At 36.4% G+C, this 23,481-nt stretch overlaps 4 protein-coding genes across 9 annotated transcripts; 2 read left to right on the top strand and 2 right to left on the bottom strand.

The window, feature by feature from the left end:
- Positions 1-1,536: 1,536 nt before the first annotated feature.
- LOC128674659 (uncharacterized protein) lies at positions 1,537-17,949 on the top strand. Of its 5 annotated transcripts, none has more exons than XM_053753396.2 (13): positions 1,575-1,716; positions 7,480-7,579; positions 8,344-8,508; positions 9,021-9,154; positions 10,160-10,296; positions 11,199-11,386; positions 11,586-11,615; positions 11,958-12,134; positions 12,586-12,704; positions 15,246-15,422; positions 15,813-15,905; positions 16,399-16,538; positions 17,297-17,949. In XM_053753396.2, the coding sequence occupies exons 2-12, from the start codon at positions 7,480-7,482 to the stop codon at positions 16,519-16,521; spliced, it is 1,443 nt and encodes a 480-aa protein (XP_053609371.1). In that variant the 5' UTR covers positions 1,575-1,716; the 3' UTR covers positions 16,522-16,538; positions 17,297-17,949. The 5 variants fall into 5 exon arrangements, with proteins under 5 accessions (XP_064292398.1, XP_053609371.1, XP_053609366.1 ...); XM_053753391.2 differs by having other exon boundaries at positions 16,353-16,538; XM_064436328.1 differs by lacking the exon at positions 11,586-11,615 and having other exon boundaries at positions 1,537-1,716; positions 16,353-16,538.
- LOC128674660 (uncharacterized) lies at positions 13,888-14,753 on the bottom strand. Its single transcript, XM_053753397.2, has one exon. It carries the CDS (start codon positions 14,604-14,606, stop codon positions 13,995-13,997), a length of 612 nt encoding a protein of 203 aa, XP_053609372.1. The 5' UTR covers positions 14,607-14,753; the 3' UTR covers positions 13,888-13,994.
- LOC128674661 (superoxide dismutase [Cu-Zn] B-like) lies at positions 17,895-18,558 on the bottom strand. The gene has a single exon (XM_053753398.2). The coding sequence runs from the start codon at positions 18,512-18,514 to the stop codon at positions 17,966-17,968; it is 549 nt and encodes a 182-aa protein (XP_053609373.1). The 5' UTR covers positions 18,515-18,558; the 3' UTR covers positions 17,895-17,965.
- Positions 18,559-20,135: 1,577 nt separating this feature from the next.
- On the top strand, positions 20,136-22,881 carry LOC128674658 (juvenile hormone esterase-like). Of its 2 annotated transcripts, XM_053753388.2 has the most exons (5): positions 20,234-20,490; positions 20,935-21,212; positions 21,514-21,643; positions 22,370-22,548; positions 22,634-22,881. In XM_053753388.2, exons 1-5 carry the CDS (start codon positions 20,317-20,319, stop codon positions 22,827-22,829), a joined length of 957 nt encoding a protein of 318 aa, XP_053609363.1. In that variant the 5' UTR covers positions 20,234-20,316; the 3' UTR covers positions 22,830-22,881. The 2 variants fall into 2 exon arrangements, with proteins under 2 accessions (XP_053609362.1, XP_053609363.1); XM_053753387.2 differs by having other exon boundaries at positions 20,136-20,490; positions 21,514-22,548.
- The last annotated feature ends 600 nt before the right edge of the window (positions 22,882-23,481 follow it).

The following is a 23,481-nucleotide window of genomic DNA, read 5'->3' as shown; positions in this document are numbered from 1 at the left end:
TATATGTAGTTATATATTCCTATTTAATATGTAGCTTTTTTTAACTTGCCTTTTAGGTATGTAATGTAAGTTTTAAAATATAAAATAATAAATGTTAAAAGATAAAAGAATTCATTAAAAAATATTATAGTTTCCATTATATAATATAGAATTTCGTTTGCAATTTTTTAGGTTTCGCATAGTTTTCGCTATAGTAGTAATATTTCGCTGGAGACCTGACTTTATTGGTATCTAGTGACTGCTCCCGAAATGGACGTCCAATTTAATTTACTGCGTGATATCAGATGTTAGTTAGGCTATATATTTAAATTGCCTAAGATTAATTTGGCAATTTGGAGTGAATATTTTTAGATTGTAAAGTGAGAAGCTCGCCGCCTATATTTCCTTGTGTATTAATGAATGATATATTTATTTATTATTAATAATAATAAAAAAACTTACTTTCGCATTAAACTCGACTATGAAACCTCTCTCCCTCTCAATCGTGCTCCCGGTTGCATTCATAAATATTCGTCTGTAGTTGTACGACCGTCCAGCCGCCTGTTTGACATTCACCCTATTTGGAAATCCGTGGTGGCCGTATCTCAAGGTGCCTCGTACCGTACGAGGCATCTTGGGATAAACAGCTGAGAGCGGCTACCATGGACGTATGACGTACGAGTGTACGTCATCCACGAGAGGATATTGAGTGATTTTTTCGAAGGCGAGAGCTATTCGCCATAATTTTAATAAGGTGAAGGTGTTGAATAGGATTTTTCAAAAGAAGGTTTGACTAAAAACTGATCTCTGAACCCACGAGTAAGAGAGCAAAGAAAGGAGGAGCATTGAGTTACATTGTAGGTAACTGACACTTTTTCCTATAGAGTTGCAGTATTATACAAGAGGGTATAGTGTTGTATAAAGATGTGATCATCTACTTGATGTCTGATTCCCTGAAAGGAGAATGAAATTGGATATTTTGATTAATTAATTCAACAGTACAGATAAATAAGTATGTATCTACTTAATTATGTCGAATACTCTTCTTCACTATGAGGAGGAGACTATATGTAAATTAATTTAATATTTTTTATTGAATCATGTATGCATGGCGAACACAAACATTACATTTTGTAATAAACAAAAGAAAACAGTAGAGACACAAGTTTGTTCTAAATTGTTACTCTAGTAAATATGTTTAGGTACGTCGTGCATCTCATATGACATCTTTAGACTGCATGGCTATGTTATTAAAACTACTTTTTACCAAACTAGACCTAGAGATTAGAATATGGGGTAGTGAAGATACTCATCGGCTGGAAAAGTGCCAGATAAGTTAAGAGGCGGGAATCCTACGTCACGCGTGGCAATGAATAGTGTGCAGCGGCAAAGCATTCATATTCCTTGTGCTGTAGAGTGGAAATCGCAAGCTGACTGCTTTTCCAAACCAAGGCTATGTGTGTGGTGATATGTACCTTATTGCTTGGAGTTAGAAGTCGGTTCAGAAAAGTTTGTTTGAGAGAAAGCACTTTCCGGTTGTGCGAGTTGTCGGATGACGCAGATGCCGGCGTGCTCTCACGGCGGCACGGTCGGCGCCGGCAGTCGAGCACGGCCCGTCCGCTGCTCACCACTGTGCACCGATATTTTACTCTCTCGAGAACAAAGATCGAAGTGTTATAAATGACATCTCAAAGTTTGTTCTTCACTTAGAACAGGATTTCACTCAAATATTCCAAGGTATGGATAATTTATTTCCTAGTTCATGAAACTTTTAAATTTATGTGTTTTTCCTGAAAATGTTTTAAGTTGAATTAATATTTATAATCAGAATCCAGCTGATTAATAAATATGCGGATAAGACTTTGCACTTGAATTAGATAAGTTATGTCAAAGGTTCCGATAACTATGTCCTAAACTATAGCTTGGATAATAAATAGATTAATTTGACCAATTAATCTAACGGTTTATGAAACGTTACATTCACTGGCAAACGTATAAATAAGTTTATGTCTATAATTAAAGTATTTAATCCATTTACCAATTAGAAGTAAACAGTTAAGCTACTTTCATCTATGCATACCAACTGATCAAGATACACAGCATACCTATTCAAATCACGACCGTCGCCAACTTTCTTATGACAAAAAGCGCTGCATTGTTTGTTGATGGAGTGCATTTTATCGATAAATTATCTGATCCATTGATGTAAGGACCCTTTGAAGCATCTCATTTTTTTTCACAGTTTTTCTTGTTTACTTATATTCTCATAAATTATAACTATTTGCAATAGCAATATGTGATAATAATCACATAAATATCTCCACATATGTTATAGAATATATTCAACATATATATATAGGCCTAGGAGAAGCCACAATTGTAATTTTTTAATTAGAATATAATATATATTTTTGTACCTGAATTATGCTAAGTATAATTTGAAAAATTTGATTCAGTGTTCAAAATTGTACTTCTTTAGGGTTTAACATAAAATACTGAAATTTACATTATACCGATTAAAAGAATACATTATATACTTCAATAAAATCTTGAAAACAACTCGGCAAAAAAAGGAAAAGACAAATTTGGCTCTCGGTTTCTCGCAAAGTATCCTACTTACGAGGTAGTTGCGATTGTAGTAATTTACTGCCTAAATATTATTTAAAACTATATAAGTATTTCTTTCTATTTTAATAATTAATTCTGAGGTTTGGTTAATGTGTTTTTCTGGTTTGAAAATGAAAGTGAGCAGCGTTTAGCGGGACCACGCTAATAAGGTCAATGTGCCAATGCCACAGCTCGCAGCGGAAGGAAAGCTCACACACAAACTGTGCTACACTAGAATACTTGTCATCCAGTTACCTGTCTCGTACTAACCTTATGTTTACAATCTGGAATTGGAATAGAAATTGGCGGGACTCGGATTGGAGTACGTTCATCATGTACCAATTTCAACAAAGTATGTAATATAGGTACTATTATAAAATCCCGATTTTCTGTTTAAAAAGTGTTTCTGCCATAATAAGAACACAACTTTCAACCAAAAAAAAACTAGATCAATATCTATTTATTTGATAGCCTCAAAAACAGGCATATTCGTCAAACTCATAGATAAAAGAATAATTTGGTCAAATTTATAAAACGCCGTCTAATCGAAAATCTATAATCATTGAAATCAAAATCAGAAAAAATCTGTTATAGAATAGAAAATAATTTATTCGACAATAAATATAAACAAATAAAATTACTAAACAAACAAAAAGCTATTAATCTGGATCGAGCCATATTGTATCCAATATTATTATCGTGTTAAGAGTGATCAATCATCATTATGTGCAGATCTGTTTTATAACCTTTCCACTCATGTAACATTTTTTTTACAAAACTTGCGTGAAAACGGTTTTTAGTAAAACAACTGTCTTCTTATTCTTAACTATTGTTAAGATGTTCCCAAGGCATTGTTACCAACGCCAGCCAGGCTTGAATTCGCCTGGGAAATTAACTATGAATGATGTAATAGATAACTATTACATTACTGTCTTTTAGACGGATATACCTAGCTACAAATATAAATAATCTCTATTATTTACATACCTACGATACGCTACCCATAATCGCTTGTTAGAATAGTCTCTACACGGGACACTATTAAAACCATGGCACAACCGTGTCATGGGGAAAATGCTCATCAGACTGAACAACTTTTGTGAGAGTGTCATTTCTATGTTTCCTATAGTTTAGCTGTACCATCATAGGTCTACATCAGGTGTTCCAGATCTTCGATTTTTATACCTCAACAGAAAATGCTCATCAGACTGAACAACTTCTATTAGAGCGTCATTTCTATATTCCCTATAGTTTAGCTGTACCATCATAGGTTTACATCAGGTGTTCCAGATCTTCGATTTTTATATCTCAATAGAAAATGCTCATCAGACTGAACAATTTTTGTTAAGTAGTCATTTCTATATTCCCATAGTTTAGCTGCACCATCATGGGTCTACATCAGGTGTTCCAGATTTTTTATTTTTATATCTTAACATAAAATTCTCATCAGACTGAACAATTTTTATTAAGTCGTCATTTCTATATCCCCTATAGTTTAGCTGTACCATCATAGGTCTACATCAGGTGTTCCAGATCTTCGATTTTTATATCTCAACAGAAAATGCTCATCAGGCTGAATAACTTTTGTTAAGGCGTCATTTCACTATTTCCTTTAGTTTAGCTGTACCATCATTGTTCTCCATCAGGTGTTCCAGTTTTCACAATAATTTATACCCTATATGTTGCTCAGGTTTAATCGCTATATAACAAAAATAGTTTCATTCAAATCTGTCCAGTAGTTCCGAAGATTAGCGTGTACAAACAGACAAACAGACAAACAGACAGGCATACAGATATACAGACAGTTTTTTTTTTCAAATTCTTACTCTGTAGCTGTGACTCTATCGCCTTATTTTTATGTAAATTTATTCAATGTACAGGATTTTTTTTCTACTGTTTTATTATATGTATTGATAAGAACGTATTATGAATATCATGTAATCGAACTAATGGGGGTGTTGTTAAAATAGCCTAGAATGAAGGAAACGGTAAAATATTTAAAACGACGCTATAAATTAGCGAAATTTTTTGATGTAACGGTCAGTATAAATTAACAGAAATACCTACCTATGTGGCTTAGATTCCATTCAGTTAAACTAGATAGTGGCCCGTAAAGTGTGTCAGAAAGTTTCAATACAACATTTTGCTCGGACCTTCGTCCCTAAAACTTTTTATATGAGTATCCAAGCGGAAAACCCACCGATATCTACGTTGATAACTAAGCTTACAATAATACAAACTTGTCTTGATTACAAGTTTGTATTATTGTAAGCTTAGTTATTAGAGGAAACACCGCAAATATCATGAGTTTTATGTTAATATTTTCCTCGTATTATATTAGAGCCACTTAAAGCCAATATGGTGAACGTGATACCGTGAACATATGCAACATGGATAATACATCCATAATATAATGTCCATGTTGAATGCAGTGTTTACTTGTGCACTTGCATATTCCATTTGTAAAATTGCTATATTACTATTCGGAGCGGATACAAAATTAAGATACTACAAATTGATATATCGTAGTATCATTCAAGCTGTATAAAAATCCATTCGGCATGTAAATGTGTTAGTAATAATATGCAATGTGTACCTAAAAGGCCACTTTGTATGGCGCGTATGCATTCCTGATGTGACATTTAGTTGTGGTCCAGTGACCCAGTGACCTCCGAGCTCGGCACGGCGGCGCTGTGTGGAGCGCGTGTGGAGCACGCCGCGCCTGCGCCTGCGCATCGACTAACATTGAAAAAAAGAAAGCCCCAGCATACGACCAGCCACGATGCGTGGTGCATCCAATTGACGAAAGCGAAAAAGAAAGAATCAATTAACAAGTGGCGCACGGCATAATGCGCATGGCATGTCGAGTTTACATACCGTTTTATATTTACTTGTAATTTCATATATATATCATATGATATATATTGGTGCAAAGTTGCATTTTATTTATTTAATTGCAAGGTAAAATTCAAGAGACTCAATTTAAAGACTTCTATCTTGTATCCGTATTGGCGATCTGCCGAGGATGGTTTCACGCTGTGTTTCGGTCTAGTTAACGTTTGCCAAGTGTCCAAAGTTTAATATGGATGTGTGAAATAGCCACATTTTTATCTTTAAAACAGTATGGTAACAATAATATATAGATGCAGGGGTGGCAGCATACTGCAGATAGAGTTTTTGAAGAAGGAAGGGGATGCCTTAGTCCAGTAGTTTTTTTTATTCAAACAAACATTTCGTACAAAAAAAATACATTAATGGGTTACATAGAAGTATAACCTAAAATATTAGTTTAAATTAATAAATACTTTGGTACAGTGTGCATTTTTATGAAAGTAATAAAAGTAAAACAATTTAAAGCCCGTCAAAATCATAGCACCACGTAGCTTCGATTCTAATACATCGTAGCACAATTAAAAAAATGGAGCACTCGTCGTAGCACTCGTAGCATTCGTAGCGTTGCCATTTGTAGCAATTTCTATTTATAGGCGTAGCGTAGCTTCTTCGAGTTGAACATGTCGTAGTCGTGACTTCGTAGAGCAAATAAATAATGACGTATAATTACGAATTTATATAGACTAATAAAATAATGCATTACTCAATGAAAACATAATATAAATTATTACCATAGACGCTTTATATGACTTATTTTTTAAGCTCTTTATTTTACTTTAGTCAACTTGGAATTTACCTAAGTTTAGGATGATTCGGAAACTCATGAAAATTAGTACTTATCTTTAGGTTTGATATGCGATAGTCATACTGGTGTAACAAAACGGAGTGACCACGAGGCTGCATTGTAGCAGTCAAGCTATCGATTTTGATATTTCGACAATAAAATTGTTATAGTACTAGGCGGCCGCCCCGGCAGCGCTCGAATAAAACGATAATAAAAAAGTAGATATGTTACTCCTGAATGTTTCGTCTATCTCTTGCAGTTTATTTATTACTAACTTTTGCCTGCGGCTTCGCCCGCGTGAATTTCATAGAAAAATCTCAGTAATTGTTTTTATCGCGTATTCTTTAAGACTATATTATATGATTCAAATTCAAATTTTCTCTCATCTTTAGTTCAATTTCCTGTTTCCCGCTGCGTGTCTCGTCCCGCAAACTTGTCCAATCCCGCTTCCTGCTATGTAATGTGTAGATATCCTCCCCCCGTACCGTTTCCAACATATTGTGCCATCATATTTTTAATGTGTCCCATTCCGTTTCCCTTTTCCTTTCCCTTCCCCGTTTCCCTTCTAATTATATCTATATCAGACTTTCATCGATAAAAAAAAAAGTTTATATTCTGTTTACACTTTTCTACAAAATTTTAAAGTAAATCGGCTACGTGGATTGTTATTTTATTTTTATTTTCCTACAGGACCCTCCTCATTTTCCGGGATGAAATGTCTATTAAGATGTTAACCCGGGATTCCGGGGCATTTTTGATTCATAATTAGTTTTTCAATTATCTTACGGGAACCTGAGCATTTTCCGGGATGAAATGTCTGTAAGATGTTAACCCGGGACTCCGAGGCATTTTTGATTAATAATTAGTTTTTCAATTATCCTACGGGAAGCTGACCATTTACCTTTATATATATATATATATATATATATATATATATAGAATCGGTCAGTAGACAGACAAACAAACAGACAGTCAGACAGACAGACAGACAGACAGACAAAAATTTCCAAAACTATATTTTCGTCATCTATATCAGTAACTAAGTATATTCCATGAAGAATTAAAAAAAAAATATCCAATGTACAAATTTGTCCTTTCTTCGAGTTTATTATATGTATTGATGATTGATAAACAAAAATACAAATATTTTCTCTTTATATTATCGGTATGAAGTAAGGAAGTATAGATAAGAGAAATTGAAATATTTTTTGTTCCAGATGGCCGCAAGTTCCGTGACAAGCACCGTCAGCGTGGTCCTGCTGTTGACCTGTCTGGGGTCCACGTTCTCGCAGGCTGCCGATGCAGGTTACAGCATCGGTGAGTATACTTATGTAATAAAGCACTAGCTAATGCGATGCAATTGCAAAGTCACTCCTTGCTCCAACCAGCTGTGGCGTCACCTCATGACCTCAGTCATCATCTAAAATGAAATTTCAAATTCAAATATATTTTATAATTTACTTACGTGTGACTTTTTAAATTTGCTTTTTTTATTTAAATTTAATTTAAGTAATATATCTACCTAGGTATATGGTCCTGAAACGTCTGAAATATATGATTTTTATTTCATTATTTATTAAAAAATATATTCTAAGAAGGCCTTCTGAATTATATATACATAACTATGTTATAAACTTATACGAGGTGGACTTAGTTATTTTTCACAGAAAGTAATTTATTATCTACATGACATCTTATTATCCACGCCAGATGATATTTTACAAAAGAAACTAGTCATCTTGTTATGTTGGGTATTGTCTGGTTTACACTTATTATTGTTTTCTAAATCTGACTGCTCAAAATATCTTAGCCATCCGGTTTGGGATGACCTCAGATGTATTTTCCAAACAGCCTTATCAACTTGTTTTTTTTATATTCTTTCTTTTTTTACAATTTATTTTAAGATTTTATTAAATCCCGTCAGTTAAATTCTTTTTTGTTTTTTTATTTATACTTATTTACTTACTAAATAAGTTGTTGCGTGTGTGTGTTATATCCACGTAATGGCACCGACAAGAGCTCTCAAATATGAAGCGGTGGTTCAATAAACCTGTTTACAAGAAATTTCTGCTGGTACCCAGTGGAAGACACTACGAACATCGGAGAGGCAGAATCACGCGCAAGCGGCGGCACGGAGCTGGAGTTCCGTTACCACGACCACGAGCAGCTCACCAGGTACCTGCGCGCCGTCTCCGCGCAGTACCCCGCGCTCACCGCTCTCTACTCCATCGGCAAGTCTGTGCAAGGTAAATTATCTTGTGTACCTGATTAGCTCGATTTCGGGCGACATACTTATGCCTATTGGATACACTTTTATTAATATTAACTTTACTTTTTTTTAAAGTTCGTAATGAAATAAGTTTGTTAGAATTAGTTAGAATTAGCTACAAATTAATTTATATCAATGTTTTATAGCTTTTATCAACAAAGTTTTAGTAGATATTTTTTCCGGATATTTCAAGTTAGATTTTAGTTTAGTTTTTAAATAGCTCAGTATTTTATTTGTATTTTTAATTTATGTACTAAGCAGTTTCATACACGTAACACATAGGTACTTAGTTATCCCATCGATTTCAAAACATTCACACTAGATAACTGCGTGTTTATAAATAATGACTAGGATGACCCATAAAATTACATAAAATCGTAATCACCTTGCACAACTTTTTATTCAGCCTTTGTTATCTACATGACTACAATGGTCATCTAGGCAATTACCTTCTATGTCTGTAGGTACTAGATTTTATTTTTATTAAAGGTCGCGATTTATGGGTGATGGTGGTGTCGGCGTCGCCGTACGAGCACATGATCGGGAAGCCTGATGTCAAGTACGTGGCTAACATCCACGGAAACGAAGCTGTAGGCAGGGAGCTGCTGCTGCATCTCATACAGGTTAGTTCACTCCTTCTCTTCACACCAACCTCACAGTCTTTTTCTACCCATTGTAGGTCAGTCAACCCACCATCTCTGATTATCATCCTGTGATCCATTTGCTATCTAGCCCAAACTCGTGCATTAGGAAACATGTAGTAGGGCACATATAATGCGTTAAAGTAGATAGTCCAATTAGTGAAGTCGAAGTAGAAGTAGATCCCCAGGTCCGTCCACCCACCATCGCTGATCATCGCCCTCACAGTATTTTGCTGCCCACTGCGCATAGGGCACATTTTTTCTACGCTATTTTTCTATCATGTGCTAATTTTATCCCTGTACATGTGAAAACTCCATGACAAGTTCATGAAATTTCACATACAACAGTTGTTCCTGTTAGATAATTACTTATACAATCACGTCCTACACTTTTGCTAGTACGAGTAGTAGTAAACATCGGAAATTAAAGTTGTTGCCAACTAATAAACACGCGCCGTGCACAGCGCGTAGAGTGAAAATGCGGGAAAACTGCTTCAACTCACCTCTGACCTGAGTGAGACATTATAATGTCTGTCTGAATATAAACCATTCATACTTTCCTGTTTACGATTTTTACATACGTTAGTTCAGTAGTATTATATATACTGCGTTCCTATTGTTTCTTAATTAATTGCTCTTGAATTGAAATATGCTGCATTAGACGTACTTTTACTACATATACGTAAATTTACAGGATAGCCGAAGAGTTTCGGAATGTTTATAAGCAAACGACTGGGGCAAACATACAATCTGCCAAACAATCATATAAATTGACCGTGACCTAAATAGATGCCGAGGCGCTATCCAGCTTACATCACACGATATATACCTACTTACCTGTATTATGAAATATACCTGAGTTTTCTAAGAATACCTGTTTAACATTCGAAATTTTATTCTACGTACTTACTGAGGTCCCAAGGTATACAATTCCTATCGACGACGTGAAAATGCCTACACACCCTCACAATTCTGATAAATTTTCAGTATTTAGTGACGTCATACAACACGGACCCGTACATCAAATGGTTGCTGGACAACACGAGGATCCACCTGATGCCCTCCATGAACCCTGACGGTTTCTCCATCTCTAAGGAAGGTCAATGTGACACCGTTTTTGGCAGGTTTGTGTTTGAATTCAACAATAACTTCTCAAAAATTATTTGACAACAAAAGTAAATAAAGTATTTATGGTAAAAAAAACAAATGGCGGCTGCGGCATAGTTATTACAAGTACCTAATAACATTTACAATAGACTGTTCGTTGCCCTTTTCTATCTGCACATAAAGTTAAATGTGTCATAAAATAATATCTTTCATAATTACTATAGATAGGAACTAAACTAACAATGGTGTGTTCAAGTAGACATTAATCGTGCAGGGTGTTTACAAAGGCGCGGCGCTGACTTAAATACATCATCTATATATTATACAGATATATTGTACAGTTATCCAGTGGTACATAAGCCTTTATTTTGAAGGAATTAAAATAAAGACTTCGGAATAACCTTCAAAATGATTTTAACCAAATCACTTATTATACAAAATTCAATATTTTAATATCATTGAAGGTAAATACAAAAAAAAAACTCAGTCCGTATTAAATACAAATCACAACTTTGTTACTAGACAAACAGAACGTGGCATGCGTGATCCAATAATATCGTCAAAAATGCCGTAACATTATTGGCCTAAAAATGACGAATTTCGTTACGTAAATATAGCAATTATTTGACAAGGTTGACAAGTATAATCATACCTCCTAACCTAATCATAAATCTATATAGTCTAAGTATCTAATAATCAAATTCAAAGCATTTATTCAGAAATCACACCTTCACTGGCACTTTTTACCTCATATTCTAAATTAAATAATATTTATCAAAGCTACAAACTTTTAATTGCATTTCGAAACGACTTACGAGAAGAAATGGCAAAAAATAATCATTAGTGTTCCCTATCGTGGCAGAAGAGCTTATGATGTTTTTTTATATATAATTGTTTCCCATATACCTACGCATTACAGATACAACTCGCGTCGTTACGACCTGAACCGCAACTTCCCCGACTACTTCAAGTCCAACACGAAGCAGCCGCAGCCCGAGACAGAGGCGGTCAAGGAGTGGATCAGCAAGATCCAGTTTGTGGTCTCCGGGTCGCTGCACGGGGGCGCCCTCGTTGCCTCTTACCCCTTCGACAACACCCCCAATGCTAGTAGGTATCCAATTTTCTTATCCATCCAAACGTTATACATGCTAAAGTCTATCATGTTGTATTCATAGCAATTTTAGGATTTTCATGCGAAACATCGTTTCATGCTGTTATTATCTTTTTTTATTAAATTTGTTGTGCACCGGCAATTTTAATATTGTTTCTAAATGTCTTTTCATTTATTTTATGCTTCCAACTAAAGGAATTTGTCGGTCTTCGGTTCTTTGCTCGGGTAAAGTATTTTTATTTTGTATATAAATTATAAATTATACTAACTCGAAATTATAGAAAAGACATCAACTGTCATTTTATTGCAGCCGATGAGGAAATAAGGTAACGAGTCCAGTCCATCCTAACTTGCAACAGATAGGCATGGGGACAACTAACATTTTCGTGTGAATGTGTGTACATGTATAAATACGTATTTTTTGGATGACTGGTAGAAAAAGCTTTAGGCTTTAAGTCCCCCTGTTACATGTTTTTGTAAAAAAGTTAAATAAATAGGTTAAATGTACATTTTAATTGTCTACAAAAAATCTAATAAATATTTGCCCAACATATCCCCTGAACGCAGTGTTCCAAAGCTACGCGCACTCGCCGTCCATCGCCCCCGACGACGACGTGTTCCGCCACCTGGCGCTGGTGTACTCCCGCAACCACGAGAAGATGGCCCGCGGCGTCTCCTGCAAGTCCGGCTCCACCAGGTTCGAGAACGGCATCACTAATGGTGCCGCCTGGTACCCACTCACAGGTACATCGAACTACATGTTTATGAACTACATGAATATCATGTGTTTAGAACCTAACAGGCTCTGTCACCGCTTTGCCCGAAGTTATTTGCCAGTTAGCCCTTTTTAACCGGAAACGGGCCCTAACATCGTCCTGGATTTCCCTTTTTTAGTTTAATTAGACATATTTTTTATTTGTTTTTATTTTCTACTTGTAGTGCCACTGGAAGTACCTATGTCAGCTACGTAAACTCATTAATCTCAAAAATTTTATTTCTAACGCATAAAGAACCGGCAGCTATTTTATAGACACAGACACTATATTACAAAAAGCTTAATTAAAAACATTTAATTCACAAAAAAAAAATAGTTTCATTGGATTACGCAATGATTTTTACACGTGGCTGAGACATGCAAGAGACCTGTGACGAGTTGTCCAATAACATAATACGTATTCGTGTATGTGATTGTCAGGTGGTATGCAGGACTACAACTACCTGTGGCACGGCTGCATGGAGATCACGCTGGAGATCTCGTGCTGCAAGTACCCGCCCGCGCACGAGCTGCGCAAGTACTGGCTCGACAATAAGGAGGTACCTACAACTACACATACTTACCACTATGTGCATGTACTCACTTTAATTCTGGATATAAATAAATAGTAAACTAGATTTTTACAAAAATGAAATGTTTAACTCATTCTTTTATTGTCAGAAATATTTTATTGCATTCAATGCGTGACAATAAAATCATGACCGTGAAGTAAACCATTGAGGAGTTCCCTCTTCGAGAGCCGCGTGCAACATCAGGTAATAATGTATTGTCCTCCAAACTAAACGTGTGTACAATAATTCAGCTCAATTGGTTGAAGATATTATCTACTTCATACAGAGCAAATTAAATAAAAGCTTGGTAAATAATAACATATACGATATTTTTTACCACGACACCTCCTGAAAAATCTTGATCGCACGCTGAAAAATCTTGATCATACGGGTAAACGTACTACTTAATCATTTATTTATAGAAAGAAAGATAAAAACTTAACTACATGTATATTTTTAAATTGAATTCCTCTTTTTGCGACAATATTGTAAAAATTCCTCTCAATAGGCACGTATTCAATATGAATTTCCTTTTGAGAGGATTTTTTACAATATTGTCGCAGAAAGAGAAAAAATTCACATAAGTAATTAACGCATACACAATTCTGAATAGCTGACTTAAATTAAATTTTATCGTTATCAAATCTGTCCTAGACATCTATTATAATAATAGCTTAACAGTTATCTTAATTTATCAGTAATCTATATTGATTGGTAATGATTGAATTTATATGACTATATAATGAACTACGCAATAATGCAAGGTTAACCACTAATAAACTTTTTGCTTCATGTGTTTTCAATTATGTTCACACAATAAATTTGTCTAATTTTTTATGTTAATCATTCCGCGATGTTCATGTATGCTTATGGAAAGAAGGGAAATAAAAAAAAAAGAAATAAACCGACTTACACATAACAAAGACATGTGCAACCTACTGCGTGGATAGAGGTCAAGAAATATAGAAGTTCTTTAGCTTATCACCACAGTAGGTTAGGTAGCAGCAGTAGGTTAGGTAGTACTACATGCCTTACTTTGTTTTCAACTCTGTATGTCATTGTTCTGAGGTCTTTAAACTCTTTATTGTTTTTTGGTTTGAATTGGAAGCCTTTGTTTTTTTTTGCTGTAAAAAGTCTGTGTTACGTATTACCTAAATAAAAGTATCAGAAAAATGTCTAATAATTTATTATTTATTATTTGACTATACAAATATTAATCATTTAAAGGCGTCACTTTAAAATGCGTACAAAAGACATCCTAAAATTAATCTATCTCACTCAATGCATGAAATCCTTAATTGCAAGGAACACGACCGTAAAAAGCACATATAGCGAGGGCGCACCAATACCAGCTGCGTTCCAAGGTTCCTCAGGCGTGAGGATGCCGATGACGGCGCAGGCCACGCGCGCGCCCGCATTGCCCGTGCTCAGCGACAGCTCGTGCCCGCCCTGGCCCAGGTCATCCTCGCGTTCGTGCAGCACCAGCGCCCGGCCCAAGATGCTGTTCCGACCCGTCAAACTTATCAACGGGTCCAAAATGTTCACCGTAGCGACCGGAATCTCACCTCCCACAAACTCCACGTTCCCTAAATCTCCCACGTGGCGCGTGGTATGATTCTGCCCGCCGTGGTCGGTGTCGTCAGGGTTGAAGTGCGCACCGGTCGTATCACATGTAGTTATGTCACCCAACTCGTGTATGTGAAACCCGTAGTTTCCCACCTCCAATCCGGTTATGTTCCCCGTGACTTGGACCCCTCCATCTACTTCCATAAATTGAATCCTGCCGGTAATATTTCCAGTTACGAGGTGAGCGACGGCCGCTTTCGGTTGGGCGTTAATTTGAATTGAGAAACTAAGCGCGATCAAACTGAATAACCATCGGGAAAACATTTTAGAGGCGGAAAATCACTACAACACTATCCGGCTACTAAAAGCTAAATAAATATATACGAGTATTCAGGTGTAGTGTATGTGTAGCGTGAAAGATCTTATCAAAATAAATGATAAGACGAGAAAGGTTCGTTATCTTAAGAGTATGGTATCGTGAATTCCAAAGTACCTAGGTACTTGTATAGGTTAATCTAAGACTTAAAATTATAAAATACATCAGCAACATAGCATCAGACTGCGTATTTATTTAGTGACCTCAGGAGTACGCACGTCATTTACGTATATTAACTAAGTATTATATTGTATGCGATCCAGTTTTTCTGTTCCACTTGTCGGTCTACGTAAGACGTTGCCGTACGAGAGTTCCTCAAGCGGTCGAGTCGCGCGTCAGACCTCTATCCATCCATATATACGAAGTATCTAATGCATTTAACTCCCTAAATCTTAGTACAGATTTAGATGAGGCTTTCACCGTTCGAAAAAATAAATATATTAAGTAAATTAATAAATATATATTAAATTAAGCCGGAAAACTTCATTTAAGCCGGGGCAGGCAGCTAGTGACTGAATAATATTGTTAAGATAATCTGGATATGGACTATGATGTGGAATAAAATAATATTATTGTTTTATTTGCAGTCACTGATAAAGTTCCTGGCGGAGGCACACCGCGGGGCACACGGGTTCGTGATGGACGAGAACGGGAACCCTGTGGAGCGCGCGGCCATCCGCATCAAGGGCCGTGACGTCACCTACCACACCACCAAGTATGGCGAGTTCTGGCGGATCCTGTTGCCGGGGACCTACCGACTTGACGTAAGATCCTAATCCAGACTACATTGCAGTGAGACGCAGACTACAGTCGGTCGCGGTCGCATCACAAAGCCGCTCTGTGATTGGTTAGTACGTCTCATTGCGAATCGACTGGATAGTGATGTGATTTGCAAACCCACACTAAGTTCTCTCATATCCCGCTGCTGTGCAAAAGTATAGGCAAGCAAGGGAAGAACTAGATGGCTGAGTGGATTCCCACGCGACGACACCCACCACTCCGTATTGCACGCAACAGCACTGTTTAGGATTTTTATAACATACAAACTTGATCAAGTGTTACTATTATAAAGATAAGAACCATGATAGCTAGCTTTTTTTTTTAAATAGGCACATACTATAGAAATTTGAAGGCTACCTATTATTCAATTTCAGGTATCTGCCGACGGATATTTGCCTCAAGAAGTGGAGTTTATCGTAATAGAAAGTCATCCAACGTTACTGAATGTGACATTACATTCGGCCAAAGTTAGTACTGAATAAAGTAACTATGAATTTATTGTAAATACCTCATGGATATATGGAGATTATTGTAAATAATTAATTTTCAGTGAGCTCAATGCTGGTTCAGAAGGCATATTTGTACATACACTACCTACTAAATAAACATATTAATATATTCTTGAAATTAATAGTACCTAACACTTACGATTAAATGATATACACATGCTTGCTTATGAAATGCTTAAACGAGTTCAGTGAATAAGTAAAATTGACTATGCCTTGATAAATCGTGAATCTTCTGAACCCCGGAATTAAAAACTGATGAAGTCTTATGAAGGGAAGAGTAGATCATAGTCTGATACCAGCATGAACGTTTGAACTCTGTCCAACACATAAAATCCTTCGATTTTACCACCTAACTAACCTGAACAACATTCTAACATCAACGTTGTTGGTTTCTCTTGTACATAGTTCTTTCGTCCCTTGTCTACGGTGTGGTGGTCTGGTTTCTCCCCAGGGCTACGTATCGTCGACCCGGCGACCGGGATCCACCCCGTCCCGCGCGCTATCTACCCCCGCCCCCGCCGCACGCCCCTCTACACTCGCCGCGCAAGACGCCTTCGTGTTCCCACAAGACTAATTATTGCCTGAGATTAAGTAAATGTTACTCCTTAACTACTTGACTATAGAAATGTTCTATATTAATGTAAGTACGATATTTAAGAATTGTAGTGTAGAGTAAATGGTAAAGGAAATTTATAGAGTACTTATATTTTGCTATCTGTATTATATGTTAAAAATGAGATCTAAATGTCTAATGTACTTAAATAAATATTTTTGATTGTGTTCAATAGTTCTATGTATTCTATCCAGCATATACGTATTGTTGTAGAAAAAAAGATAAACGCTAAATTATAAATATGGATGACGTATGACGGACTATACTAATTTCTTGATATTAATAATTGATTAACATGTTACAATTACTTTCAACCCATCTGGACATGCAGGTAAGAGTAAATTTTTTTATAACTTGTGGTTGTGTGGCCGCACTGACTTAATTAGCTCGTTAACGAGCTTAACGATTTGCGTCATAAAGCATGAAGGAGAATTCATGATAAAATGCCAATATCATCCGCCATTTCCATATCCCTATTGTTAGGGCAATGGTCTTTTTTATGGATGGATGAATAAGGAAGAAAATGGATTCCACTTTGCAGTTAATTTTAGACACTTAAACGAACTTAACTACTGATTTACTTATTGTTGTTATATTTAGTCATTTCTTTATTAATTGTTGTACAGCTTACTGTACATATAATAACACTGTAACTATAAAACTTACAATTAGTTTTAGTGTAACACTAAATTTGAGATTGGAAGATTGACGTGTAACAGTAACATTTTGTGTGCAGCGCATAGACGGCGGGCCGTACTACCGTCCGGGCCCGCTTCCGGCACGGCCGCCGCCCCCACCACCCGGACTCTTCGCCTCTCTTAGCAACTCTTTCAACAGCCTCGTCTCCAACATCTTTGGCTAGATCACAATTCGACCGCACCAGGTCTCAACACATGCTATCACTTTAGAGGGCTAGTGTGGGTTTGCATTTCACATCTTACTATCGAGTCTACTCGTTAGACGCAGCTGCTAACCAAAAAAAAACACACTAAGCCCTCAGGTCTCATCCAACTAAACATAGGCTAATACCGGCAGTTCTAAGTTTGTGTATTTATTTCGTATTTAATAAGTGCGTATTACTCGCTACCTTCCTTAGGAGTACCACTGGAGTCGTTAGACTGAATGAGAAAATAATGTAGTAATAGATCTCTTAAAAACTTCTAAGTACTAAAATCATGACAATTCTATGAAAATATTTGAAAATCCCTAGGAAATTATAAATTTCAAAGGAGTAGATGTTTAATTTTTCTTTAATTGTACCACGAACGAATTCATTATTGCATTCAATGTTAAGCTAGTTATGTAAGAGTAATAATATTTTGTAAATACAGAACTTAATTTTAATATTTATTTATTTTTAAGCAATAAATTCTACGTTTTACCGATAAATCAATAGTATTTTCATTTATTCTTCATTGGGATGTAATAGTTTAAGCCAAGGGTCGACAGGCGCGCTCAGTCCTATAACAGCGCAGGCCAATCGGGACCCGGCGTTTCCAGTTGTTAGCGAGTCTGCCGCTCCCCCCAACCCTAAATCATCTTCTTCTGCGTGCAATATTAACGTTCGTCCCAGAACGTTGTTTCGTCCGCGGAGCGAAATCACGTGATCCACAAAGTCTATATCGGCAACTTTGTCTTCGTTAAAGCGTATGTTTCCTAGGTCTCCGACGTGGCGTTGGTCGTGGTCGGGACCGCCGTGGAAGGTGTCGTCGGGGTTGAAGTGGCTGCCGGCCGCGTCGCAGGAGCTGGTGTCCCCCAGCTCGTGTATGTGGAACCCGTGGAGCCCCGCATCGAGCCCCTCAATTTTTCCCGTGACCCGCACTCCGACATCGGTCTCCGTGAACCAGACACTGCCCTTGACATCACCAGCCACTAAATGGGCTATGGCCACCCTGGTTTCACATGTTACTGTAACCATTGTTACAGCGCAACATATTGCCAAGAGGTATATCATTATTGGTGATGGTGTCCGTTACGATGCCAAAAAGAGAACTAAATGCACTGTAACAAGTAGACGGATGTTAAGTATTTCTTACTACATCCCGTATCTACATACTTGACTATTATCAAAAAATGATACATATCACGTATCTTCAATGGAGAAGGTTTAGATAAATCAGCTGATTAGACTAATAGCAACTGTTTAGATATGACGAGATAAATTGATGAATGGGTACATACACACAAATAAATATAAGAACAAAATGTATATAGCTATCAGGCGCAACATGTTGATATGAAGACCCCATTTTTATCGCTACCCTAATTAAAAACCAGTCATTCACGACAACCAAGTCGATTATTTGAGTAACTAGTATAATGAAAATGCTAATTTGATCACCTGAGCAAATATAAACTGATCTGCTTTAAGAATTCGCATGTCACAGACTCGTGATCGAGATTTATTATTGTGGTGCAATACAAACTGGAATGAAATGCTTACAAGTATAGATATTAATACTACACAAACGTAGTACAAAGCCAATAGATATTTAATTTATGGCAGACTAGCTTTTAGCCGCAGCTTCGCTCGTTTATTTCGTGCGTCTGTTCATAACTTATTATTATCGATATCTAGGGATCTAAACATTTCGATGAAACCTATACCAGGTTTAAAGGTTACCTTCCGTTATATAATAGATTTTTCGTGATGCGCGAATGAACATACAGTCAGACAAAAATTCAAAAAAATATTGATTTGGCTTCTATTAGACCCATAAAGACCTCCTATAATTATTTTTCTTTAATATCTCATATGTACAGACACATACATAGCCCACTTACAGTTTTATTTTATGTATGTATGATATAAAGAAATATAGTGAATGGATATAAAGAAAAAAGCTGAGAGATTTGAAAAATAAATGACGAAGACTGAAGACGGTTAAGTTTAAATAAGCGTTGTTATTAACGAATCATTGGGAATTCCAACATAGGTATTCCATAATATTTAAATGTGCTCGACTTGATACATACTAATATACAAGTCAATAAGTGTTATCGAAAAGATATTGGTTGCACTATGGGATGCTTTTATGGCGATATGCCCATAAATGCAAAATTGGTCTACGCAATGTTTAAGTTACACATTGTACTTATTACTATAAACCTGACTTCCTATATTTTCTACAGTTCACAATATGCTCATGCATGGACCTTTTGTCATTAGACGTGCAATTTTGCTTAATTGGCCAGGTCTTCGAAAGGCCAGCAGAGATATTAGAAGAAATACATGCAGTTAAGTCAATATGTTAAGAATCAAAAGACATTAAAATGTCTTTTGATTCTTTCTTTTTATATAACAGTTCTATCCAAATATATTTCAAAAAATATAATTGACCGTACTAGTTGTACTTATAGTTATAAAGCATATTGGAAGGAGATGTTTTGATAATAATGAGCTATGAACTTAAGACATTGTGATAATTTCTTTCTAATTTCAATATGGTAGTGAAATTTTAAAAATCAAATAATAGAAATGAAATACGTATTTAAATAAATTATTTTCTAATTATATTTCGTTTTCTACTGTTCATATATATTTTTCATAAATTACCTATGTGTTGAATCATAAACAAATTCTACATTCTCATATTAAAAATTATATATTAGAAAATAACCTTTTAGATATGATTATAAGCTAAAATATTTTTGGGCAAGGTTTCGTCAAACAATCCCATAGTGCGTCGTGTCGTGACAACACAACCGTGTCGTCGCAATTTTAGTAACATTTTGTAAAATATATGACACAGTGTTATGTTACTACTCGCGTTATCATGTTTAACTTCGATGTTGCTGTCCGATGGGGCAGTAGTTGTAACGACTACGGGGCCAGTGAGGGGGAAACTCAACCGAGATCATAACGTGGAGTACTATTCGTACGAGGGTATACCATATGCTGAAAGTCCTACCGGTGCACTACGATTCAAGGTAAGAGCACGTTTTCATACGAGTATTTCACGCTTTTCTTTTGTTATTGTCGTAAAAAAACATATTTTAATTTTACATAGTGGCAAAAAGCGACACGTTAAGCTAATATTTTCCTTTAGTTTTTAACTTTCCGTGCACTTGCATAATATATTCGTCGAAATATATATATAATAATAAAAATAAAAAAACTAGCCAAGTCTCGGTGTCGTTGTTTGTTTCTCTATAAAAAAAAAGAAAGTAATGAACTGTCTAGGCAAAGCCAAGCCAAGTATAGTGTTTCTTACTGTGATTTCTTTATTGCTTGACTTCTATCTATCAACAACTCAACACGTATTATGCTTAAAAGTGTTCGGTCAGTTTAAAATAAGTAATTATTAAAAATGCGATGGTGGCTCTAGTCTGCAACTAGATATGGACTTTAGTAGAAAACTTACAATTCCACAGGCACCCGTCCCCAAACATGCTTGGACCGAAGTGCTGGACGCTACGAAAGCGGGGCCAGTTTGTCCACAGCCTGTGGGCCAGTACAACAAGACCCAAATGTCCGAAGACTGCCTGATCCTAAATATTCATGTACCAATCACTGGATCGGGCGAGTTGCTGCCAGTGTTCGTGTTCGTACATGGCGGCGCGTATAAGACGCTGTCTGGTAACACGGACGTGCTGTATGGACCACAGCTTTATTTGAAAAGAGAGCTCATTTATTTGTCCGTGAATTACAGGTGAGATTTATGTCTAATTGTGTAGGTGTGAATATTATTAGGTACGTAATCTATACGGTAATGTCTGTACATAGGAGATAACATGCATGGCGCCACAAGCAAATTAATAAGTAAAACGAACGGTCTACGGCACGATAAACACGGGCGAAGCCGCGGGCAAAAGCTAGTAAATAATATTAAATAGTTTTATCGAATTATAATCAAAATCCGTTATTTTGGTAAAGCATAATGCTTCCCAAGTCTGAATTAATCAGTATAGTTTATCTATTTACTCATTTGCACTTTCGAATTTTACTCATAGGTTGGGAGCTCTAGGATATCTGTCTCTTGAAAATGAAGACTATCCAGGAAACGCTGGCTTGAAAGACGTCTTACTGTCGTTAAAGTGGATTAAAGCAAACATAGAAAGATTCGGAGGTGACAACAAGAAGGTAACAATAGGAGGAAGCAGCTCCGGCTCCTCAATCTGCCATTACTTGATGTTGACAGAAAAATCCAGGGGTCTTTTCAATCAGGCTTTGCTTACAAGTGGTAGTGCAGTCAGTTTCAGATTTATACAGAATAATCCAAAGGAGAACGCACTGGCTCTGGCCGATAAACTGGGGCTACATACAGAAAAATTGAACCACCTTGTTCAACGCCTTACTGAAACGGATGCTTTCGATATAGTGAATGCGCAGGAGAGTATATTGGAAAATGAGAGAAGTCAGATGAGACCTTTCGCTCCTTTTGTTCCCACCGTGGAACCCGACTCACTGGAGGCAATAATCACGAAATATCCCTTCGATATAATAAGGTCAGGCGTACCGCACAAAGTGCCGGTACTAGTTGGATTTAATTCGTTGGAAGGCATATACCACTGGGCTACTATAAAGAAAAATAAAACACTAGTGGACCATTTGCCTAAACTTTATACAGACTGCATTCCTCCCGATGTCGCGTATCCGAAATACACAAGACATTATCAAAATTTGGTTAACTCGATCAGCGAAGTTTATTTTAACGGTAATGATTTAAACAACTTCACGCTGCACAATTTCTTGGAATTGCTATCTGATACCCAGTATACATTTAATGTCGACCACTGGATAAGGGTCTATAAAAAACAAAATTCAAATTATGACTTGTATTATTACTTGTTCGATTTTGATGGACAGTTAAATTGGGCGAAGTTGAACTACAACGTGACGGAGGTCGCGGGCACGGCGCACTCCGATGACTTGGGCTACCAATTCGTCACTGAGAGAACCAAGAACTTACTAAATGATATAGACTCAAGAACTCGACGCATGGTAGACGTAATGATCACTCTATTTACTAATTTCATAAAACACGGGTAAGCGCCTTTAATTATTGTGTAGATTAAAAAAACATGTTTGTAATAGCCAGAAATGAAAATAAAAAATGAAAATGTATTACAGGAACCCAACGCCGAATGGTTACGAAGGAACAAAATGGCCGTTGTACGACAGAGAAGGTAAATACCTTGTTCTGTCAGAGAGCCCCTCGGTGGGGGGACGCAGGCCTCAAGCTCGGCGACTAGACTTCTGGTACCACGTGTATCAAGAGTTCGAGGAGTACATCAACTCTGGAGGCCAGATGGCAGACTATAATTAAGCCAGTTCTTCATTATTAAAAAAATATAATCAATACATATAATAAAATTGAAGGCCAAATTTGTACTTAGGTACCTTAAATACTGGGCTAACATCTTAGATACATTTTATCCCGGTAAATGGCAGGTTCCCGTAGGATAATTGAAAAACTTATTATGAATCAAAAATGCCTCACAATCCCGAGTTAACATGTTATAGACATTTCATCCCGGAAATTGAGGAGGGTCCTGTGGGAAAATTCATTCCGGCAAATTGTCAGGTTCCCGTAGGATAATTGAAAAACTAATTATGAATCAAAAATTCCTTGAAATACCGAGTTAACATCTTATAGACATTTCATCCCGGAAAATGAGGAGGGTCCTGTAGGAAAATGAAAATAACACTCTACGGAGCCTATTTACTTTAAAATTTAGTAAAAAGGTGTAAACAGAATATAAACAAATTATATTTATAGTTAGAAGATATCAATTTTCAATTTAATTTTGTTATATTTTAGTTTTGAACATAAAGATAATAGCTGGCGCCACCAAGACTTTTAAAATGCGCTATGGTTTCGCTCAAAATTATATATATTGTACTTCCGAAATAAATCACTAGATGGCGCCACAAAAACTTTTAAATCTCTAAATCAAGCTATGGTTTCTCTCTCACAA

The sequence above is a fragment of the Plodia interpunctella genome, chromosome 13, assembly GCF_027563975.2.
Source record: "Plodia interpunctella isolate USDA-ARS_2022_Savannah chromosome 13, ilPloInte3.2, whole genome shotgun sequence".
Lineage (NCBI taxonomy): Eukaryota > Metazoa > Arthropoda > Insecta > Lepidoptera > Pyralidae > Plodia > Plodia interpunctella.
This window is presented reverse-complemented; position numbering and strand designations above follow the sequence as displayed.

What these genes read in the sequence shown, in the direction of transcription:
- LOC128674659 (XM_053753391.2), top strand. Translation starts at nt 7,480, where the DNA reads ATGGCCGCAAGTTCCGTGACAAGCACCGTCAGCGTGGTCCTGCTGTTG. An exon ending in CGATGCAGGTTACAGCATCG is followed by an intron (nt 7,580 to 8,343) that starts GTGAGTATACTT and finishes GCTGGTACCCAG; the next exon opens with TGGAAGACACTACGAACATC. An exon ending in TGACATTACATTCGGCCAAA is followed by an intron (nt 15,906 to 16,352) that starts GTTAGTACTGAA and finishes TCTTGTACATAG; the next exon opens with TTCTTTCGTCCCTTGTCTAC.
- LOC128674658 (XM_053753387.2), top strand. Translation starts at nt 20,317, where the DNA reads ATGTTACTACTCGCGTTATCATGTTTAACTTCGATGTTGCTGTCCGAT. An exon ending in CCGGTGCACTACGATTCAAG is followed by an intron (nt 20,491 to 20,934) that starts GTAAGAGCACGT and finishes ACAATTCCACAG; the next exon opens with GCACCCGTCCCCAAACATGC. An exon ending in TATTTGTCCGTGAATTACAG is followed by an intron (nt 21,213 to 21,513) that starts GTGAGATTTATG and finishes TTTTACTCATAG; the next exon opens with GTTGGGAGCTCTAGGATATC.
- LOC128674660 (XM_053753397.2), bottom strand. Translation starts at nt 14,606, where the DNA reads ATGTTTTCCCGATGGTTATTCAGTTTGATCGCGCTTAGTTTCTCAATT.
- LOC128674661 (XM_053753398.2), bottom strand. Translation starts at nt 18,514, where the DNA reads ATGATATACCTCTTGGCAATATGTTGCGCTGTAACAATGGTTACAGTA.